Source organism: Rhinolophus sinicus, linkage group LG10, assembly GCF_036562045.2.
Source record: "Rhinolophus sinicus isolate RSC01 linkage group LG10, ASM3656204v1, whole genome shotgun sequence".
NCBI lineage: Eukaryota > Metazoa > Chordata > Mammalia > Chiroptera > Rhinolophidae > Rhinolophus > Rhinolophus sinicus.
The window spans coordinates 64933612-64953723 of NC_133759.1; the positions used below are offsets into that span (position 1 = coordinate 64933612).

The 20112-nt window shown below is 41.0% G+C and overlaps 1 protein-coding gene across 1 annotated transcript; it reads right to left on the bottom strand.

The window, feature by feature from the left end:
- Positions 1-613: 613 nt before the first annotated feature.
- On the bottom strand, positions 614-14354 carry PROK2 (prokineticin 2). Its single transcript, XM_019746853.2, has 3 exons — positions 13628-14354; positions 10216-10341; positions 614-2259 (listed from the first exon to the last, which is right to left on the bottom strand). The coding sequence occupies exons 1-3, from the start codon at positions 13721-13723 to the stop codon at positions 2155-2157; spliced, it is 327 nt and encodes a 108-aa protein (XP_019602412.1). The 5' UTR covers positions 13724-14354; the 3' UTR covers positions 614-2154.
- Positions 14355-20112: the final 5758 nt, after the last annotated feature.

Consider the following 20112-nt stretch of genomic DNA (forward strand, 5'->3'; position numbering starts at 1 on the left):
GGGAGTATTATTCCTCAATAAAAATAATAACCAAGGGGAGAGGTAACAAAAACCAAAGTTCTGTTTTTCTTTGGGTGGTAGTGAGTCAGTAGGTACAATTCTAAATTTTCTACAGAAACTTCTCTTCGTTCTCTTGGCTATATTCATACAGTTTACCACTTTAGTGATTTTTTTTTTTAAATTGAGTTGGTATATGTAAAATAAATTTTCTAAAACATTGGTTATATGTTTTTCAACATGGGTGAAAATGGATGATTGAACCAATTAAGTTTTCACTGCTTATTGAAAAGGATGTATTGAACATTATCTGAAAACAACATTTAGCAAAATTGCTGAAGTGCCTGTTTCTTTACCCACAATTTCATTGGCTGAAGTCTATTTTTTCCCCCAACAAACTCACTAAGGAATGTTTCTTCAGCACAGACTAAACTGAACCAAAAATACACGTATTTCTACAACCAAGTACACTAATTAGTATAGCAAAATCCCATGCATTTATGGGACATGTTAACTCCGGGGTAAAGTTATACACAATGTTCAGTTGTAAAGCCTGGATGAGTAAGTAACTACAAAATGAACTTTTATTTTTTAAATGGTTAGTAGGTTGGCATGGTCAAGTTTAGTCAGTTAAACACATTTCATAAATTGTTTATTTGTGACGCTGAATCCATTTACAATACTTGGTGGGTTTTTCAAGGTCAGGCTCTACTGGTGTCACCGCACTTGCAGTGGGCTCCTGGCACCCTGCCTACCCACCCACGATGGACACAGTCCATTACTGTTTGGTGAACCAGTACAGTGAGGTCCCATGAGTCCATTCCTGATTCCAACCAGTTTTGCGTGTCCTAATTTTCCTTCATGCTCCAATACCTTACTGATTTACACGCTGTTTTTTTTTCATACTACCTTAAAATTCACGCAAACAGAACTTTCCCACATGTAAAATGAAAATGCACATATTGTCAGTGCTATTTTACCAGCTGAAGAGTCTTTACGCATTTTAGGATGTGGGCTATATAAAAATCTGCTTGTAATAAAAATTGAAGACAACTGTGACAAAAATAAGGATATATTAAAATAAACCAAATGATATACAATACTGTCATTATTCTGATACAGAATTTTTACACAGTAATATTGATACAGGTACAGATGGCAGGATGTCAAGCAATCCATTACAATAAATCTTTTGGTTACAAATAAAACCAATTACAACTTAATACCAATTTAAAAAATGGTAGTGTCATACCAGATTAAAATCAATACTTCCTCTTCAAGTGACATTTTCTGGAACATCTCTAACTATGAGCCTTTTTTAAAAAAATTAACTTTATAAAGAGAAACAAATGTAATATTGCATTGGAAAGTCTTTTTGTAAAAAAAAACACCCAAATCTACAAATCTGCACTAAGTTAGTTTGACTTTCCATTCTTTCTGTCCTCACACCAAACAGCAGACCTGAAGTCCACTTGCACAGATTAAATGAAAGTTTAGCAGCCCTCCAGCCTCCATTCCCTACAAAAGAAGTTTGGAGCGTCAAGTTCAACTACACACTCTTTTCACTGTTTAAGAATCAGGCAAAAAACTTGACTCTCATCAGTGATTCTGCCAGCAAGCTAAAGGATATGGATGACACCCCCCTCAAATCCCCCCCACTTTAAAATGGCAGAGGAACAGGGAGAGAAATGGCAAAGAATAAAGTGAGGTCCTTAAAATTCTTTGATGAGAGACAGGAGACCAAAGGGTGAATAGATTATGTGTGTGGTGGAGCAGGGATGGGAGGAAGACGGTTTAAGAAAAAAAAAAAAAGTTTCTGTAACAAATGTTAAATTCTTATTCTCCTAATTTTTGTGAAAATGGTTGAGTTATTGGCAAAAAAAACAAAACAAAACAAAAAAACAACAAATCAAAACACAAACAAGGAAATGAGAACCGGTTCCATAATGCCTTGCACGTTATGTTTCTATCCTAAATGAAAATCCTCTTTCAATAAAAAGAGGTCATTTGAAAATCAAAGATAGTAATGTTACTTAGAAAGCTGAGGAAGCAATAACATTTCTTTCTGGCATATTATTTGTTTGGCACAATCACAAGTAAATAGACTTGACAGACATCATGTGGCTGTTCACATTTAAAAATTCTACTCTAAAGTGATTACTTGCGGGCTAAACAAACAAATCGGTTGAATGAAGCCCGTAAACAGGCCAAGCCCGGCATACATGGACACGTGTGATGCATTCTCCGCCCTAGAAAGGGAACCTAAAATACAAAAGAAAACCAAGTCAGAGCAGGAAATGTAAAAAACAAAAACAAAACTATTCTTGGGAAATCTGTGAATGGTTAGCATTTGAGTATTAACTATTCATCAAGCATATCACTTTTAGGTATTATCCTTAAAACCACACTTAAAACGCAAATACTTTAATTATACCCATTTTGCAGGTGAGAAACAGGGGCAGAGGGATTCCTAACTTGCCCAAAGTCACATATCCAGAACTTCAAGTTTGGCTGGCAGTTGGACCAGACAGACTAAGCTTTTAAGCATCAAGCTATACACTGCCTTTCACTTTTTCACATTTTAATTTTTTTAATGGTGTCTGGATTCTGAAGCTCCTTAAACCCTTTTGTTGTGATGGTCAGATATATCTGAATGAATATATTTGAAGTTTGTATACATAAAAATAATGTCATTTATATACAAAGCTGCTCAAATTGTTATTATGAAATGCACAAAATAGTCAAAATATCAACTTTTATTTTTTGTGGATTTCTGACACATTTTGAAAAACAAACACAAAAAACAAACGTGAAACCAATTAGCGCAGCAAAAGAGTTAAGAAGAGCAAAACATTATGGACATGCCCACCTCTAGATAATAAGCAAAGATAAATTCACTGACAATGAGCAACATATCAATTCCCACATTTGCACACAGATGTCAAAGGAATCAAAATCCCAGGGGGTGGGCGGAGTGGCGGGGGGTCGGGTGGTGCCAGGGGGTGGGGAACAAGAGGAAAATTAGTGAAGGAGGCAAGCTCGATTTGCTGAAATGGAACAAAGCAAACCGCAGCGCAGGAGAGCCAGCAGTGAGAGGACAGCTTCATTCTGAGAGTCGCTCCACTGGTATTTCTAAGAGCTTGCCCATGCCACCAGGGAAGTAGGTGGGCAGCTCACCAGCAGCAGGCGGGGCAAATGGGGCACACTCCAAATACGTACGCTTTCCAGTGGCAAAGAGCAAAAAGCACCCTTCCTCCCCTGGGAATGGTGCCATCTTGAGAGTTTGCCTGCTCTGCCAGTCATGTGGACAAAGTTTAACACCAGGCTTGAAGACGGTGATAGTCAGTGGGTTGGAATGGCAAATCACTCGGGGCCGGGTAACGTGAGAGGCAAGCCAGGACACTCATGCCTCAGGGATCGTTCTCAGGGACAGTTTACACATGGCAGGAAAATGCGTCCTTCTAGTCTCCCAGCTCAAATGCTTTCTTTGGTGTCACCCTAGTTATTCCTCATGCTATTCCACCAAGAGGCCAGCCCACACCCGTGATCTGTCCTTGTAAGAAATCTGAGGCTGCATCTTCCAGATTCCATCTGAACAATTACTTCATACATAAAGAAAAAGGAAAGAAAGAAAGTCTGTCTGTCAACAATGGCAGAACCATTTCTAACCGTATTTTTGGGTTGAACTGATAGAACGGACTCAACTCCATCACAGCCCAGCAATGGTCTAGGCTAATTATTCTGGGTGTTAACTTTGAGTGGTACCATGCTCATGTTCTTCTTACCTCCTCTTTCCTTTTTCTTCTCTTCCTTTTTTTTTTTTTCTCCCTGCCTTCCATTTCCAAAATGGTTCTGGAAGGGCCAGGGATATGACTCAGATCAATCAAGACAAAGGGAAGGGACACAGTGGAAGGGCAGGGATGCGTGTGGCCAACAGGCAGAGCCACCCCCTGAAAGGCACGACTTTCAAGGCGCTAAGGGCAGTGTCCACACATAGGTACCACGCCATCGGCTCCAGGAAAACTTGGGCTCAGGATGGTTCTCTCACTGTGTGTGTCAAAACATGCATGTACGGCTGCCTCATTTGTTGTCACTGAAATATGTCAGAAAAGGTGGGCGCGGCTGGACAGGCTTGGACAATTACAAGTGGACAGTATGAGAAGTTATAACCCATGAACAAACCTATATGATTTGTTCTGAGACTTCAAGGCTTCCTTTTCGCCAAGCCTAAAAATACTGCATGGGCCCCTGGTTCTCACCTGGGGGTGGATGCTTCCCCCATGCCCCCAGGGGACATCTGGCAATGTCCAGAGTCACAACTGAGGAGGCAGTACTATTGACATCTGTGGGTAGAGACCAAGGCTATTGCTAAACATGCTGCAATGCACAGGGCAGCCCTCCCAGCAAAGAATTATCCAGTCCAAAATGTCAATAGCATTGAGGTTGAGAAAAACTAACACAGGCAGCAATCTCCAAGGAAAAGGAGACTGAAATAAGCGAACTAAACCTGTAGAGAACATGTTAAACTGTTACGCATAGAAAATACCAAGTATGTTTCTTTTATTCATTCATTCAACAGACACTGAGTATCCCCAGCATATCTCTAGTCTAGGCTCTGCGGACACAGTGCTGAGCAAAACTAAGGACGGCGCTGCCCATCATAGAGCTTAAAATTTAATTATGAAAGGTAACCAGTAAGATAGTTCCAGCTACTACTAAGTGCCCTCCTGGGCCTTACGGTCCTGTGCATTGAGACACTGTGGTAACTCTTTGGCCTGTCACATGGGCTGACAGCATCAAAAGTAGATGGAAAAGAAAACTAACACTGGCGGCCTGCCATGGGCCAGGCCTCCTACTGCATTGTGTATGAACGTCACATCACACCCATTGGCCAGATTTTCTCCTCATTTTGTCTCAAGTGAAGTGGCTTCCTCTTAAGATGAAGTAATGCCCCTGACTGAGGTCACACCCAGCTAGAAAGGAAAAATGTCATAGTCAAGCCCAGTGCCACTTTCTCCCAAATTTTGCTCTCTTCTCAAACTGCACTATGCCCAGACTCCAGGCTCTTTGAAGAAGAAGTCTGTTTTATTTCTGAGCACAAAGCAAGCACTCAATGAGGTACATAGGAGACACTCAAGAAAATATTTGTCAAATGCCTCTCTCCTTCCTCACCCCTGCCCTGACCATAGGCTGTGAAGGACAACCACCTCAGGTGCTGCGGCTTCCCTCACCCTGCACACCACCTCCTGGCGTGGAGTAGGCCCAGCATGATTCACGCCATTGAACCAGAGATGGAGTTAGTGTGAAACGAGAGAAGCTGGAGGCCCTTGCTCCCATGGGCCCCTGCAGGGACTTAGAAGGGACCCCAGTGATGTGTTCACAGGTCATATGCTTTTGTGAGACTTTGAAAATATCTCTATATTCTTCTCTCTCTTACTGAGGGCTCCAAGACTGTGATGCTTCAACCTGGATCTCTGCGACGGACCTCAACACAACGACCAGACTGTAGGGCAGGTCCCTCCTTAACTGGGTACCCTTTTCTTACTTGAATCAAACCCAGCTCCCTTTTCCAAGGCCTCCCTCATGCCCTCATTGGCTGTACCAGCCGGGAGCAGCTTCCCTCCTACCCTTCTGTCCGAGAGCTCCTGGTGACGAAGAGCACTATCCTGAGATGACATGCTCGAGACCTACTTGCCAATTTCTTGACTGACCCATTCTCTTCGAGGTGTACTCACACTGTGTGACAAACCTAACAGGGTTGACAGCCCCCAGTGCATGAGCACATGCTCACAGGAGATGCACATTCAGATGCAGACAGGCAGCTGACAGTTCAGTCCTGATGTGATGGTTTACTTTAGATGCAGCTACACACTCAACCTATTGTCTCTATTAGTCTAGAACTCCAGACAGCAAATTCTAGAAGTTACCAAGGCAGAACATCCAGCCCTTGGGAGAAGGACTTATTCTTAGGCATTTGTGGCACTTTTTAAAAGAGGAAATAGCACTAACATGAAACAGAAGTATTATCCGTGATTCCTCTCAAAACAGAGTCAATTATGTTAAAGAAGGAAATATAATGGGATATGTGAACAAAAGCCTCGTCATGTAACATTAAAATAATTGGTCCTACTATAAATTTATTTATAATAAAACCGGCTTTGTTAAAACTTTTTTTCAATAGAGGTACATAGTTTTTAAAAAATCAAATGGTAAAATAGTGCATAAAATAAAAACTAAAAGTCCCAAACTCCCACAGTTTCTGGTTTTAATCATTATGAAGATTGCTATGTATCTTAATTTGGTAAAGTTTTAAGTTGTTTCTTCAAATTTTTTTGGAATACGTATACATTCATATACCCCTAAATAATGAGATGATTTCTCTATGTTCCACTGTGAGGAGAGGGTTCACCTGGGGCCTGGGATGATGGAGGCTGCCCTGATGCCACCTGAGCCTTCTGCTGTACGGCGTCTCTGGAAAAGTGAAGGAACACAGGGAACGGGGGGTTGGCCTTATCGCTTGTGCGCAACTGCACTTGTGTTAGGGGAACTGTCGGCATACAGACCTGTGTCTCTGGGACTAGGGGAGCATAAATGATTTGCAAAAAATTGTAGCTTCTGGGCATCCAGGGGATCCCCACATACCTTGGCTCTCATCTTTGGCAACCACAAGCACCCATGTGGATGAAAGGGCTAAAGAAGCTGTGTGCCTGGGTAGGTGCTGAGCTCCCAGTGAAGTGAGGATGCTGTATCTTTCGTACTGTGTCCTGTAGGCTAGGTTAATGTACTATTAGACCAATGGTACTCAACCAGGGTGATTCCCATTACCCAACCCCACCCTCCAAACTTGCCCCCAAACCTGCCAGGGGACATCTGTCATAGTCTGGAGACATTTTGGTTGTCATAACTAGGTAGCCCGTGGAGGCCAGGGATACTGCTAAACACCCCACAATGCACAGGACAGCCCCCACAGGAAAGAAGTATCTGACCCAAGATGTCCACAGTGTCCAGATAGAGAAACCCTGTATCACACTAAGACATATTTATGTCTTGAGAGTCTCTGACAATAAACCTGTAATCACAGCTATAATGCTGCCCCAAGAGATCAACACATCACATTCAAATACAGTTTTCTATACAGTAGCTACATTTTTACCATGTACTAATGAGTCATTAAACTTCAGAGTAGAATTTCATCAGGATATATTTATAATTATTTTTTCCTCGAGTTGTTTTGAATACAGTTGAGGTATATTCTGGAAGAAACTTGATTTTTACCAGAATAGGTTAATTTCATCCAGAACAAGTAACAACTCTGGGACTAAACATAGGTCATGGAAATGACCTATGAAAATGTATTGTCAAGACAGAAAAATATCCAACATGAAAAATGATAACATTGAATTCTAGAAACACATTTCAAGTAGACATCTGAATAGAGGGAAAGCTAGATCTGATATAAAATCTTATTTTTTAACTAGTTCAGTTCTTTTGACACTTAATTCTACTATGAAAACCATAATCTGTTATTAGAGACTTCATTATTAAAACTGTGATAAAGTGGAATCTAAAGAACAGAATAAATGAACAAACAAAACATAAATAGACTCACAGACAGACAACAAACTGATGGCTGCCAGATGGGAGGGGTGTTGGGGAGGATGGGTAAGAAAGGTGGAGGGATGAGGAAGGACAAATTGGTAGCTACAAAATGGTCATGGGGATGTAAAGTACAGCATAGGGAATGTAGTCAGTAACATGGTAATAACTATGTATGATGTCAGGTGGGTGCTAGACTAGTCAGGGGGATCACTTCTTAAATTATATAAATGCCTAACCACTGAGCTGTACACCTGAAACTAATATAAAATAATACTGAATGTCAGAGATATATATATATATATATGGTCATGGGATGTGGAGCACAGCATAGGGAAGATAGTCAATGGTACTGTAAAAGCTGTATAAGATGTCAGAGGGGTAGTAGCTTGGGGGGTGGGTTATGACTTTGTGAAGGGTGTAAAAATGTCTAATCATTATGTTGTTTTGTACACTTGAAACTAATAAAAAAAACTGTGATAAAAATGAAAGCAAAGAGATGTACCTGTTTATGGGAGAAGAATGATTTTGTTTACTTTCAGAATTGACCTTGCACAAAACCTGAACTAGAAGCTATATAGGAATCAGGGAAATAATTCTGTTCTATTTTTAAAATATCTCAGATTTGGAAAACTCATCAGAACTGTAGGATGAGACAAATTCCCACTCTGGACTGTTAACCCTCATCCTAGTGAAATTTTACCCACACAAACCAGTTTGGGTTACTGGACTAAAAATGTTCAAATTAAACATGCCAGCTTTCATGGAGGAAGACGAGTATAGTGCTTAAGACCACAGACAGTGGAGCATCAGAAAGAAGTGATGTCTGGTGTCTGCCCTCTTACCTACTATCACTTTGTGAACTCAAAGCAGCTGCTGAAACTCTCCGAGGCTTACTGTTGCTGCGTGAAGAACATGACAAAAACAAACCTACTTGACTGGCTTGTCGTGAGTATTAAATAAAAAATACATATACAACATTTAGTATAGATGTCTGGCACATGGCAGCATTCAGCAAGTGGTAACTACTACTGCTCTTCATACAAAAGTGGTTTTACAGAGTACGTCCCCCTTCACTTGATTTTTTAGCAAACAGGTTATGTGATTCTAACCTAGGACATGCGAGGTTATGTTAATATTGTACAAAAACAATATAATTCTTAAAGGAGAAGGCTGAGTTAAGAGTAAGCTTTTCAGTGACAGTGGCTCAAATGTACAAAAGATGACTCACATTTGATAAGGGTGATCAAATATGGAAATCAATGCTAAAGAGGCTGGGCAGCTTCATGTCCCCGTGGGGAGTTTGGCATTGAGATGGACGACTAACGGTTTAAAATCCTTCCTGTTCTAAAATGGCCAAGAATAAAAGGTGCATATCATGTTTTAAAATGACGGTACATTGCCGAGCAATAAAACCACAGGGAGGAATGGTCTAAACATAACAGGAAGTATTTCTCAAGGAAACCACAGAAAAGCCAAATTCACTCTTCAGATAGGTCCAAACAACCAGAGTCCCTATTACATACAACTCACAGAGCTAAACCTAAGCTAATTTTACTAATTTCTTCCAAGAAAGTTAAAATATTAACTGTTATCTGTGACTGTGGAGTACAGGAAAGGTATTTGATTCTGCTACAGTTTTAAACTCTATAGCACGTGTGACAGAAAAGGTAGAAGGTAGAATTCCATTTGCTTTGATAGCATGTAGAGAGAACACGGCAGAGACTGAGCTGGGCCTGCAACAAGCAACCGGGGGCAGTCCTTCAGCGCCTCTGGACCTCACTTTGCTGCTAGAGAAAAATGAGGACGTGGAACTAGGAGAGCAAGGCATTGCAGCCTCGTGTCCCTGGGGGATTTGGCTCAGCTGATACTGTGTTCCAGAAGTTTTGACTCTGAAGGGCAAGGACTCTCCAGGCTCCCCACAATTTTCTGCTCTTCCTGCCTCCCATCCACACCTTCCTGAGGTGACGTAAACCTTCTTGGCCCCTATAGACAGGAGAGCGTGCAGCACAGCCTCCAGAGGCCTGTCCAACCCTGCCATCACATGGTCAGCTTCTCAAAAGTGTTGTTCAAGTCACTATGATATTGAACTGCTAGATAACAAAATACATTAGAAAATTAACTATCATTAACCTCTAGGACTGTGAATAATCTATTCTGTAAACAGAGTCAGTTACTCTTGTATCTTAATTGTATTATTGATGATTTTCTGAAAAACAAAGCAAAATGCAACTTTACTTCTGCCTTATCAGTAGGTCTGATATTAAATCTTTTAAAGAACCTCTATACTCTGATTTCTGCAAAGAAGCATACAATGGTATGATATATATTCCTAAATAATTTTTAAGCAATTGCATGTGTTTGAAATTATTTTTATGCAATGTCCCTAGGGCCATGAAAGCAATGATGTAAAAATGACCTCTAGAATAAGGCTATTAGAGGACACAATTCTTTAAAACGGGAGACGAGAGCAAAGAGGAGGTAATTTTCCTTTGTCATCTTACCTAACTTCCAATTTCAAGCTCATTCCCCTGGGCTTCATGTCAGAGTTAGGGTACCTTGCTCAGAGTTAAGGTACCGCAACCTAAGAGGACCAACGTGAACAGAAATACACATACTAACTTTACGAGTCAGCGGATGGCAGCTCTCTCCCACTTTGCCCATCGGTGTGCAAATCCTGATGCTCTTAACCCAGATACTGACAGCGCAGCACATGCCTCCACCACACTGGGGGTCCTTTTCGCAAGCCTAAAATGAAATAAACAGAGAAACACAGATAGCTGGGAAGACTCAGGCTAAGGAAATCTAAAATTAGCAATAAAAAATGTGCTTTAAATATCCAACTACTATGATATTAATCATACATATGAAAAAAGAATTGTAATCACCATTTTGCTTGTACATACTTACCATAAAAACTAATCAGAAGAGATTTTCCTAGTTTTTAAAAAATAGCCTAAAAATGGCCCACACTTTGTGAAAATCTTAAATAAACACAAGATTTAAAAAAAAATCAGCTCTCTTTTTCTGATGTTTCATGGCTGAATTGGCTTTGAATTTGAAGAATGTGTCTATATTACTCTTACATGGCCTTTAGGAGCCCCATAAATCAAAGCACAAGATTTTATGACTATTAACTGCAAATACATTGGGCCCAATTTTTAAAAGAGATTTAAATGGTCTCTATAATCTGGCATGAAAAGCTATAGACCCCTAAAGGCACTGATGTAAATTTTAGAAGCACTCATTTTCCCTTTCAAATATTTGCATTTTGGTTCTTGAGACTTGATGTTTCTCACATCACTGACTTGATTTCACCCTTTCCTCTTTAAAGAAAGAAATCTCATAGGTTGAGAATGTTACCCTTTTTTTTCCTGTGAGTAACCTGCAAAAAGATAATTATTGGCTTAGGATATACATATGTGTACATTACAAAATCAGCTGAACTATTCTATCAGATCCATCAGATTAGGAAATGCAATTATCAACCCCCTATCCTAATATAAAAATTGTAAATAGATACAATAATTAAAGAATCAACTATGGAGGAATTTCCATACTTTACTAAACAGAAATAAATAATAAAGTCTAAATTTATTTGCATGAAAATAGATGTGAACTATTGTTCTTTCCTAGAATCAACAAAAAATAGGATGATTTGTTTGAATGGTGTGCAGTAATCTGTTTGGCTAACAATAAGGTAAAAACATCCTGTGTTATTTAAATAAGAGACTAAAAAGTCTATAATTTAGGCACAAGATTAAATGTATATGTATTGGAAACAACTAAAGCATTCCTTAAAAGTTCTTAGTTTTGGGGACAGCCATAACTTCCTAAAAATATATATATGGGCACACTCTTATTCATTTTCATTAAAAATGGCCAACTATCTTGCTTTAGAGTTGATTTATTTCCTCCACTAGAGTTTTATTTTTTCCTCAGTCTATTTAAGACAATTATCTGGACAGAAGACAATTTGCACGTTGGAGTGTTTGGACATTAATAGGAAAGTCTAAACATTTGCATTTCCCACTTTTATCTGTATGGCAGAAATCATGTATCCATGGCCATTACATTCCATAATGAGATGTTCAGTACATGATCTTTTCCAGTACAGTTTTAACAAATCGATGTGAACATAGAAATAATTTTTTAAATGATTACATATATTACCAAAAAAAGTAAATGTTTAAGGTGGAGATTTCAGGCAGTATTTTGCTTCAACAGATGCTCAAGACATCAAATTCTGAAGCTCCACCAGCTCTTTTTATAAGACAATCAAAACTTTTAAAATTCAATCTATCACTAGAATGTTTAACATCCTATAAACAATATATCTAGATAAGTTACTTAGTGTTTTATTTGACTCCAGATGGTTCCTGTCATGGAGCCATAACTACATTTCTTTATTGCCATATTGCTTTAGAGAATTTTTTTAAAAATTCTCTTTTTGCAACATTGTGTTAAAATGACAACGAAACAGCACACATAACTATATAACAAGCTCAGTCTAAATCTCTCTAATAGATAAACATCCAATGTGATAAAAATTTCATCTGTAACAAGAAGCTTCAGTTCTTGGAAATATTTACAAAGAAGTGCACAGGTTTATGTATTTTTAATTAGACAGCTGTTTCCTAATGCCTTTCATCCTTAAACCATTGCAGATCTATTCACACTGTGTTGTCCTGTGAATGGAACAAAAAGATACTTATATTGCAAAAGAATTTTGGGCTCAGAGGATTAGGAGAAATTTAAAATGAGTCAGCAGGGGAAGAGGGGAGAAAACCAATCCTGTTTCAATTCTCATGTATTAGAAAGAGTGTAAAACTTTTTTTTTTTCAACCACACCAGCTCTGGCTACTGACAAAGCTGTTCAAATACATTTTGTAAAAAAAAATAAAAATCCAAACTATTCTAATAAATATCACAACACTTAGAATTAAGTGTTTCTGGGATAGAACCAAATACTGTTATAGCACAAGGACTCACAATGTGACCTAAGCCTATTAATTAACATGGAGACAAGGGAGTTCTATTTTCTCAAGACAATGCCATATCCTTTCAATGTAAATGTCATTTCCTTATCCATGTAACATTCAAAGTACAAGTTTGATTTAAATCCTATAATGTACACTTATATATTTAAAGTGATTTAATGGAGGGGTAAAATAATTTCAGACTTGGAAAAAAAAGAGTAAAGCAGTTGACCCACCAGGGCACTGAGCGGTTTTGCACTGTTGATGTAAAATAGACCAGACTTAATTTTTATACTGCAAATTCATCCTTCGGATCCACACACAGAAAATTGTTGGCGGGAGTAGTAGAAAACTGAATTAGTTCCTACTTCCAAAACTGATGAAGATGTCTTCGCCAAGTGGAAGCAGTGACATGGCCACCTACACCGTCGTTATGCCGGAGCACTAGAGGTTCTCTGTCAGGAACTGGAAATGGAAAACTTCCAGGAAGAACCTCAAGACGCTGGAAAAAAGCTCTAGAACCCAGAAGGAAGTGCACACGTTGCCTTTCAAAGCGCACACATGGCTTTGGGCCAAATTATTTCAAAGGGTTTCTGCGGAGGACGTGCGGGGGACAAACTCCTCGGCTACAGGATTGGGGTATTCGCTTGCCTCTTCGCATGTCAGGAAGAGGAGGCCCTCAAATTTTAAGGTTCCAGGTTGGAACGTCTCGAAAAAGTGCTTGAGAAGACTTTGAAAGACTACTTTTTTCAGCTGATTAGAAAAACAGACCAAACACGAGGAGAGAGGTTGTGGGATAAAGGAGAAAAAGGTGGTGATAAGATCATGGGAAGACGCTTTGGTCACTTTTCCTTCCAGGGCGCGCCCAATGTCCCGCGCCGTCTTCTGCTATTGGAGTAGGGCACTTGTCTAAGTGCCAAGGGGCGACAGAGGCAGGCGTCCCCTCTCGGAGCGACCCTCCTCGTGCCCCTCGCCTCCCCTTCGCGGTTCCCTTCCCCGCTCCGCGGGCGCCTCGCGGGCGCGCCTGGGGCAGACAGGTGCGCCCGGCCGCTTACCCCGGTGATGACGGCGGCGTCCCCGGCGGGTGGCGTGAGCAGCAGCGGCGGCAGCAGCAGCAGGAGCAGCAGCGGGGCGCAGTGCGGGCTCCTCATGGCGCCCTCGGTATTGGCGGCAGTTGGGGGCTGTTGGGAGCGCGGGGCCGGCGCGCTCGCTGGAGCGCGGAGCAGTGGGCTGGCGGGAGGCTACCGCGAGCCTCCGGGCGGTTATAAAGGCAAGCGCGGCCGTGACTCACGCCCGCGCCCGCCCGGCAGCCCACGCGGGGGGCACTGCGCGGGCACACCCCCACGCTCACACGCTCGCCCACCCGGGCCGGCCGGCTTCCGAGACGACAAGTGCCGCCGCTCGGCGCCCCGCGCCCCCGCCTCGGGCGCCACGCAGGCAGCGCCCCCCGCGCGGCTCCCCGCTCCGCGCGCCATTCTCTGGGCGAGCCTCGCCGCCGCTGCCTTTCGCACGCGCCGGAATCGCCTTTGCAGGCTGAGACACACTCATTTGCTGTCCTGGTTTCCAAAGCTCCACGTGCTCAGCGCCGACAACTTGCAGCTCATTTGTTCCACAGATGTTTAGGGAGCGCCTACTACGTGCCAGGCAGCGGACACATCGGGGGGAGGGGGAGACAGGAGCCTCTGAATTTGTTCGTTTATTCAGCAGGTCTTTACATAGCGCCCGCTGTATGCCAGGTGCTGCCGCCGGGTCTGTCCTCGTGGTCCAGTAACTGAAAAGACAGACATCAAACGAATAAACTGGAAACATGGAAGACAGGAAAGAGAACAAAGGGAGAGCAAAGTCACCCCTAATACCACATCCCTGATGACATTGAGGGGTTTGTCCTTCCAGCTGTGGGAGACCAATTTATTTCTTTCATTTTAAATGCTTTCCCTTTAAAGCTCACATCTGTTCCCGACCCTCTCCTCTCCTCTCTGATTTTTCTCACATGCATTTCCTTCCTTCTTTAGCATCGCGCCAGCTTCAGGCAGAGCAGCTCTGGACGCTGCCAAGGGGAAATGAGAACGCCTGGCTTTGCTTGCCAGCCTGAGGCCCCTGAAGCCTAGGTAGGCAGGCAGCTCTCTCCTCTGTTACTTTCCAGCCCAGGGAAATCACCCTTCAGTCTTACAAGATGCCAGACGGCGTTACTGTAATTAGTTCATTTGTGCCCCCTGGGTTCCAGGCCACCCACAAAAGGAAGAGACAAATTTGCCCTCCATCTCTGACCCCAGCCTAGTTCCAAGAATCTCAGCCTGTTTTTCCTCAACGAATATGATTTCAAGAATACCTAGGTGTGACCACACCAGACTTGCTTGTGCCGAAGTTTTGAGAAGCCCAACTTTCTTCCAAAATCGTTGGAACCGCAGGTTTTCCCTGGTCCCTTAAGGACCACAAACTGTTGAAAAGCAGATGCGTCTTTCAGCCTCTTTAATAAATCCAGTAAGGAGAATCGGGACAGAGTTACTTTCAGACTGTGGGGCTCCCCCATGCCAAAGCATTTAGACTAAATATGTGTGTGTGTGTGGGGGGGGGGAGCAAAGGAGGGGTAGCAGGCAATTATCTGAATGTTAAACAGCTGAATATTTGGAAAACCAAATCTTTGATTTTTAAAAACCCCTTTTTACCTGTGTTTTCATGTTTGAGAAATGTCCTGAAACAAGCATACAAACAAACAAAGAATCAAACTCTTTTTTAACTTTTAAAAAATTGTTAAAATTGGACTCAGTAAAATAAGTGGAAACAGTAGCAAGTGACAGATTGGTGGAAAGTTTCCTTTTCCAGTCTCCATGCCAACACTAGCATGGGAATGCTGCTGGGTAAATGTAAAAACCAGTCAACATGGATTTTAACATTCCTACAACTTTTTTAAAAATGGTCTATTTCATATTTACTACTATTGAATGCCAGCTTGGGTATTCCCTGCTTCTCCAAGCATAGAAACAGGATATGTCTACATAGGAAAATCAGATTTCAAAAGTGGATGGCTTCATACTTGGCTGTTTGGAAAACAATCCTAATAAGGCTGTTTTGAAACAAGGTTGGAAACACTTAAAAATAGGGTTGGTTTGGTTTCATGTTGTTTCTTTTGATCATGTTTCTTTCGATTGTTTTAATGCTTTAGAGGAGAAATGAAGGCCCCTGATATGGCAAATCTTTGCATCCACGGCTATGTTAGAAAATTGAAGTCTGAAAGTTAGTTTCATTTTATAAAGAGAAAGATAGAAGGTTGAGTTTGGATTAATTCCTAAAAACAAGTTAGGTAAGAAGGCCAATCTACCAACACTGAAATAGAAATTGAAGAGCAGCTTATCTGTTCTGTTCTGTTTCTTACTGCAACCTGTTGATATTGCCGCGTGATCAGTTCAGCCCAAGGATAGCTGTGTGAGGAGAACCCAACTTCGTGTAGCTCAGAGTGTAGCTGCCATATTCTAGGAGACCATCAAGGCTCAGCGGACCTGAAGGGGCAGTACAGACTGCCCGTGTTTGTGAATCAGACTGACCTGGATGGAATCCTCAGTGACCATTGGACAAGTTACTTAACCTCCCTAAGTCTCTGTTTCCTCACCTATGTATAAAAATGGATATAAAGTACCACATGGGCGACAACCTCCATGGGTTTAAAGAGTGTAATACCTGTGAAGTGGTCAGCACCCAGGACAGACTGGGAACCCTGCTGGGGAGCCACTTATCAAGCCATATCATTTGGTGTCCTCCAACAATTTCAGCCAATACTGATACAGTTATTTTTGTGTTGCCCACCAGATTAGATGGCATAGTCCTTGAGATTAGGATCTTGTGTCTAATTTCCCATACCCCCCCGCAGGCGTAGCACAATGATAGGCATATTAGCAGGCACTCAGTCATTGATTGGTGATCAGTAGGAATATACCCTGTGGAAAGCAGTCCAGAGACAGGTCACAAGCAAATGATATATAGTATAGACACATTTAATTTACCTGAATTGATTAAATGTGGTCATCAAAAAGCTAGAGGGATAGACTTTACCTGGTGCCGGTGATTCGCCTGCCATTCTCCTCAGTGGATATGAGACTGAAATGAGGTGAACGGGGAGATACAAAGCTATCTCACTGTGGTCACTCTGGGACCCAAGCTGGTGAAGGCCCCTTGTCATGTGCTTCGTGACTGCCAATGTGGGTGGTGTAGTGGCTTAAATTGTGTCCCCCAAAAAGCTATGTTCAAGTCCTAATCCCAGTACTTAAGATTGTGACCTTATTTGGTAGTAGATATAATCAATTTAAGATGAGGTCATACTGGATTAGGGTGCACCCTAAATCTAATATCTGGTATCTTTATAAGAGAAAGGAGAGGGAGGTTTGGCACACACACACACACACACACACACACACACACACACAGTGTGCCGTGTGAAGATATAGGCAGAGATGGGAGTGATGTGTCTACAAGCGAGGGATTGCCAGCAGCCACCAGAGCTGGAAGAGGCAAGGAAGGGTCCTCCCCTGGAGCCTTCAGAGGGAGCGTGGGTCTGTTGACACATTGATTTCAAATTTCTAGCCTCAGAGCTATGAGAGAATACATTTCGGTTGCTGTAAGCCCCCCAGGTGTGGTAATTTCTTACAGCAGCCACAGGAAACGAACACAGATGGGCGGGGCCGATGGTTGCACACCAGTTTCCAATGCCTCTGCCTGGAATTGATGCGTACACTTCTGCTCGTGTCATGTGACTTAGCCTGCCTGCAAGGGGGTGGACAATGTACGTCTGCAACACACTCTTGTTTTTGAGGAGAACCAGAAATCTAGTGCATAACGCCATATTTTACAGGACTAGATCATGGCTTAGATTCGTGAATGAGCATAATGAATGTATATGAGATTAGCAATTATTATAAATCATAATGTAGCATTTCCTTTGTGTTTTTTTAGTTCAGTATTCCTTATACTAGAACTATATACAAAGACTCTGAAAGAGAGTAGATGATTAAGCTGATATTTTCTTTCAGGTGGTTATTAAACCATCATTCATTCAACAGCTATTTACTTACTAAGCACTTGGCTGTGACCAGACATTGTGGGAGGCAGTGGGGGTACAAAAGGGAGAAGAAGAGACGTGAAGCCACCCCTGACAGTGCGCATGAATCACACCATCACACGATTCCATAGTTACAGCGCTCCTGCTGTAGATGAGGAGGGGAAGGCTGGAGTTTTTCTGCTGCTTCTCGGGGCACATCTGCTACCACCAAACATGTTCTGGTCTGTACTTGCAATGTTCTCTCTAGTTCATCAGTGTAATTCACCTGCCTTCTAAGTTTGGGAGTTTGCGCCAAGTACTGGCTTGCTAAGCGACCCCTGGCATGTTCACCTTGCTGTATGTACTTTCATTTCCATTACCTATTGTGTAGCAGGTGCTAAACAAATAGGGACTTTGAGGCAGAAGGGCAATATATGTATATTTGGTCTGCCATCTTGAACAGGAAGCCTGAAACATTATCTCAACTATATAAATGAAGAGAGCTTTTAATATTATTGTATATGATGCTCTGGTTTCAAAAGTGATTCCAGCTTGGTTGAGGACTTTTTCATGCATCTTCTTCATATGACTTCTAATTATTATTGCATAATTAGTAAGGCCTGGTAATTTTATACCTACGGTAGGTCCCATTTCTTTGTGTAAATGATTTTCATTTAGATGCGTTCAAAAAAAGGAAAACAGATATTCTGCTTGATTTTTTTCCCCTTCATCCTTTAACACTGTGCTATTACACAATGGCATTTACTTGGTGTTTTTTCTTGTTAACAAACCCATAATATCAGTCTGAAACATATTTTTAAAATAATAACCATGCTTTAAATGTGACGTATGAAAAATGGAATTGCTTTTGTAATTCTGAATAAGACATCTATTTTAATCTATTTCAATGCTGATGATTTCTCTTTATTTTTAAAAATAAATCACCATGCTTCAATTTGAAAGCAAATTGTCTATGAAGGCACTTTATTTGGTCTATTCAAGTGATAATGTACAATAAAGTTTACCTATTTTCAAACAGTTGAAATATTAATCCAGGAGAAGGTGTTTTTTAAACCATTAGCATAAAATGCATTTGAAATAATATGAAGGGTCAGGATGAACATTGGGTTCTAAGAGATTTAGGTTTTATTCATCATAATGCTGAATGTATTTAATATGTATTTTTGTCATTGCAGATGGGCCTTAAGGCTAAGGCTTCATTAAAAAGAAGATTGTTATACAAATCTGTTGTGTGCTTGGTAACTTTCCATAGAGAAAATCTCATGTAGTAAAGAATTTTCTTAAGATAAAAACCTAGGCTAGGTGATTTTTATTCTTTTAGAGCAACATTTATTAGCTATCCCACACAAATAAATTTCTTAAGCAACTTGTTTTTCTCCTCTAAAATTGGATTGTATTTGTTTTTCTATAGAGGGAAAGGACTGGAATAATAAGGCATCTAGTTACAGGAATTTATAGGCACAAACCGATTAACAGATGCTCAATTTCTAAATGTACAGGCCAGGCTGGCTGTCTCAATGCTTTGCATGTGGTAGGTACTCAATAAATCTCAATACATCTTGTATAATATCTCCAGTTACCTTATGGGGTAGCTATTATTACAATACCCATTTTACAGATGAGAAAAGTGAGATTTGGAGAGATTAACTATGTTACACAATATGAATCACATTAACTTATGTGTAGTAGAACTGGGTTTCAACCTGGTTCAGTCTGATGCCACATACTTAAATATACAGCTTCTCCTATTTGTTACATATGCTTTACTTAAATATTGCCATAAAATATTTAGGTAGCCATAACCAGAAGTAAGAAACAATGACTATACTGTAAATTTTCCTCAAACACTTCTTAAAACCTTTTTTCTCTCTCCCTTTCTTTTTCTCTTTCTCTCCTTCTCTCCCTCCCCTTTTCCTCATCTATCTGTCTATCTAATGCTATCTCAACAACTCAGAGATCAAGTCTTAAAAATAGCAGAGAACAAGTACAATTCTACATATGTGACTTTTTGTTTGGGGGATTTTTTTTTTTCCAGAGAGATTCTCTGAAGAACAGGTTCAGAAGAGCTATGGTATTTTTTTTGTAAAGAAAACAGGCAATCAACATTTCTGTTCTGCAGGTTCATTTGTCAGAGCTCTAAGAGAAGATTGGCATATCTGTTCTGATGAGGAAAGTATCCTATTCGAACATCCTGCTCACTTCTTTAGGCAGAAGGGTCAGTGGAGCCTGAAGATTCTAGCACAGCATCTGCCAATGAGTGTTTTTCCTTAGAAAAAGACTGAGTTTTATGATCAAGTAATTCTGAATACCTTTCAAGGAGTCACAGTTTATATCAACACGGTGAAGGCCCTGAGAAGCCCTGCAGGAAGAAACCAGCCCAACTTGGCACAACCCAAGAGTTCCAAAATATTTGGTCACACAGCACTTTTTGCATGTGTCAGGGATAAAAGCTCAGGCAAATGGAAATCCCTTATCTTGACCACATGCAAG

Bases quoted from the DNA above. Each gene is read 5' to 3' on its own strand.
- PROK2 (XM_019746853.2), bottom strand. From the start codon at position 13,723: ATGAGGAGCCCGCACTGCGCCCCGCTGCTGCTCCTGCTGCTGCTGCCG. The intron at 10,342-13,627 runs GTAAGCGGCCGG...ATTTCATTTTAG, and splicing joins ACGCCGCCGTCATCACCGGG to GCTTGCGAAAAGGACCCCCA. The intron at 2,260-10,215 runs GTTAGTATGTGT...TTTGTATTTTAG, and splicing joins GCCATCCGCTGACTCGTAAA to GTTCCCTTTCTAGGGCGGAG.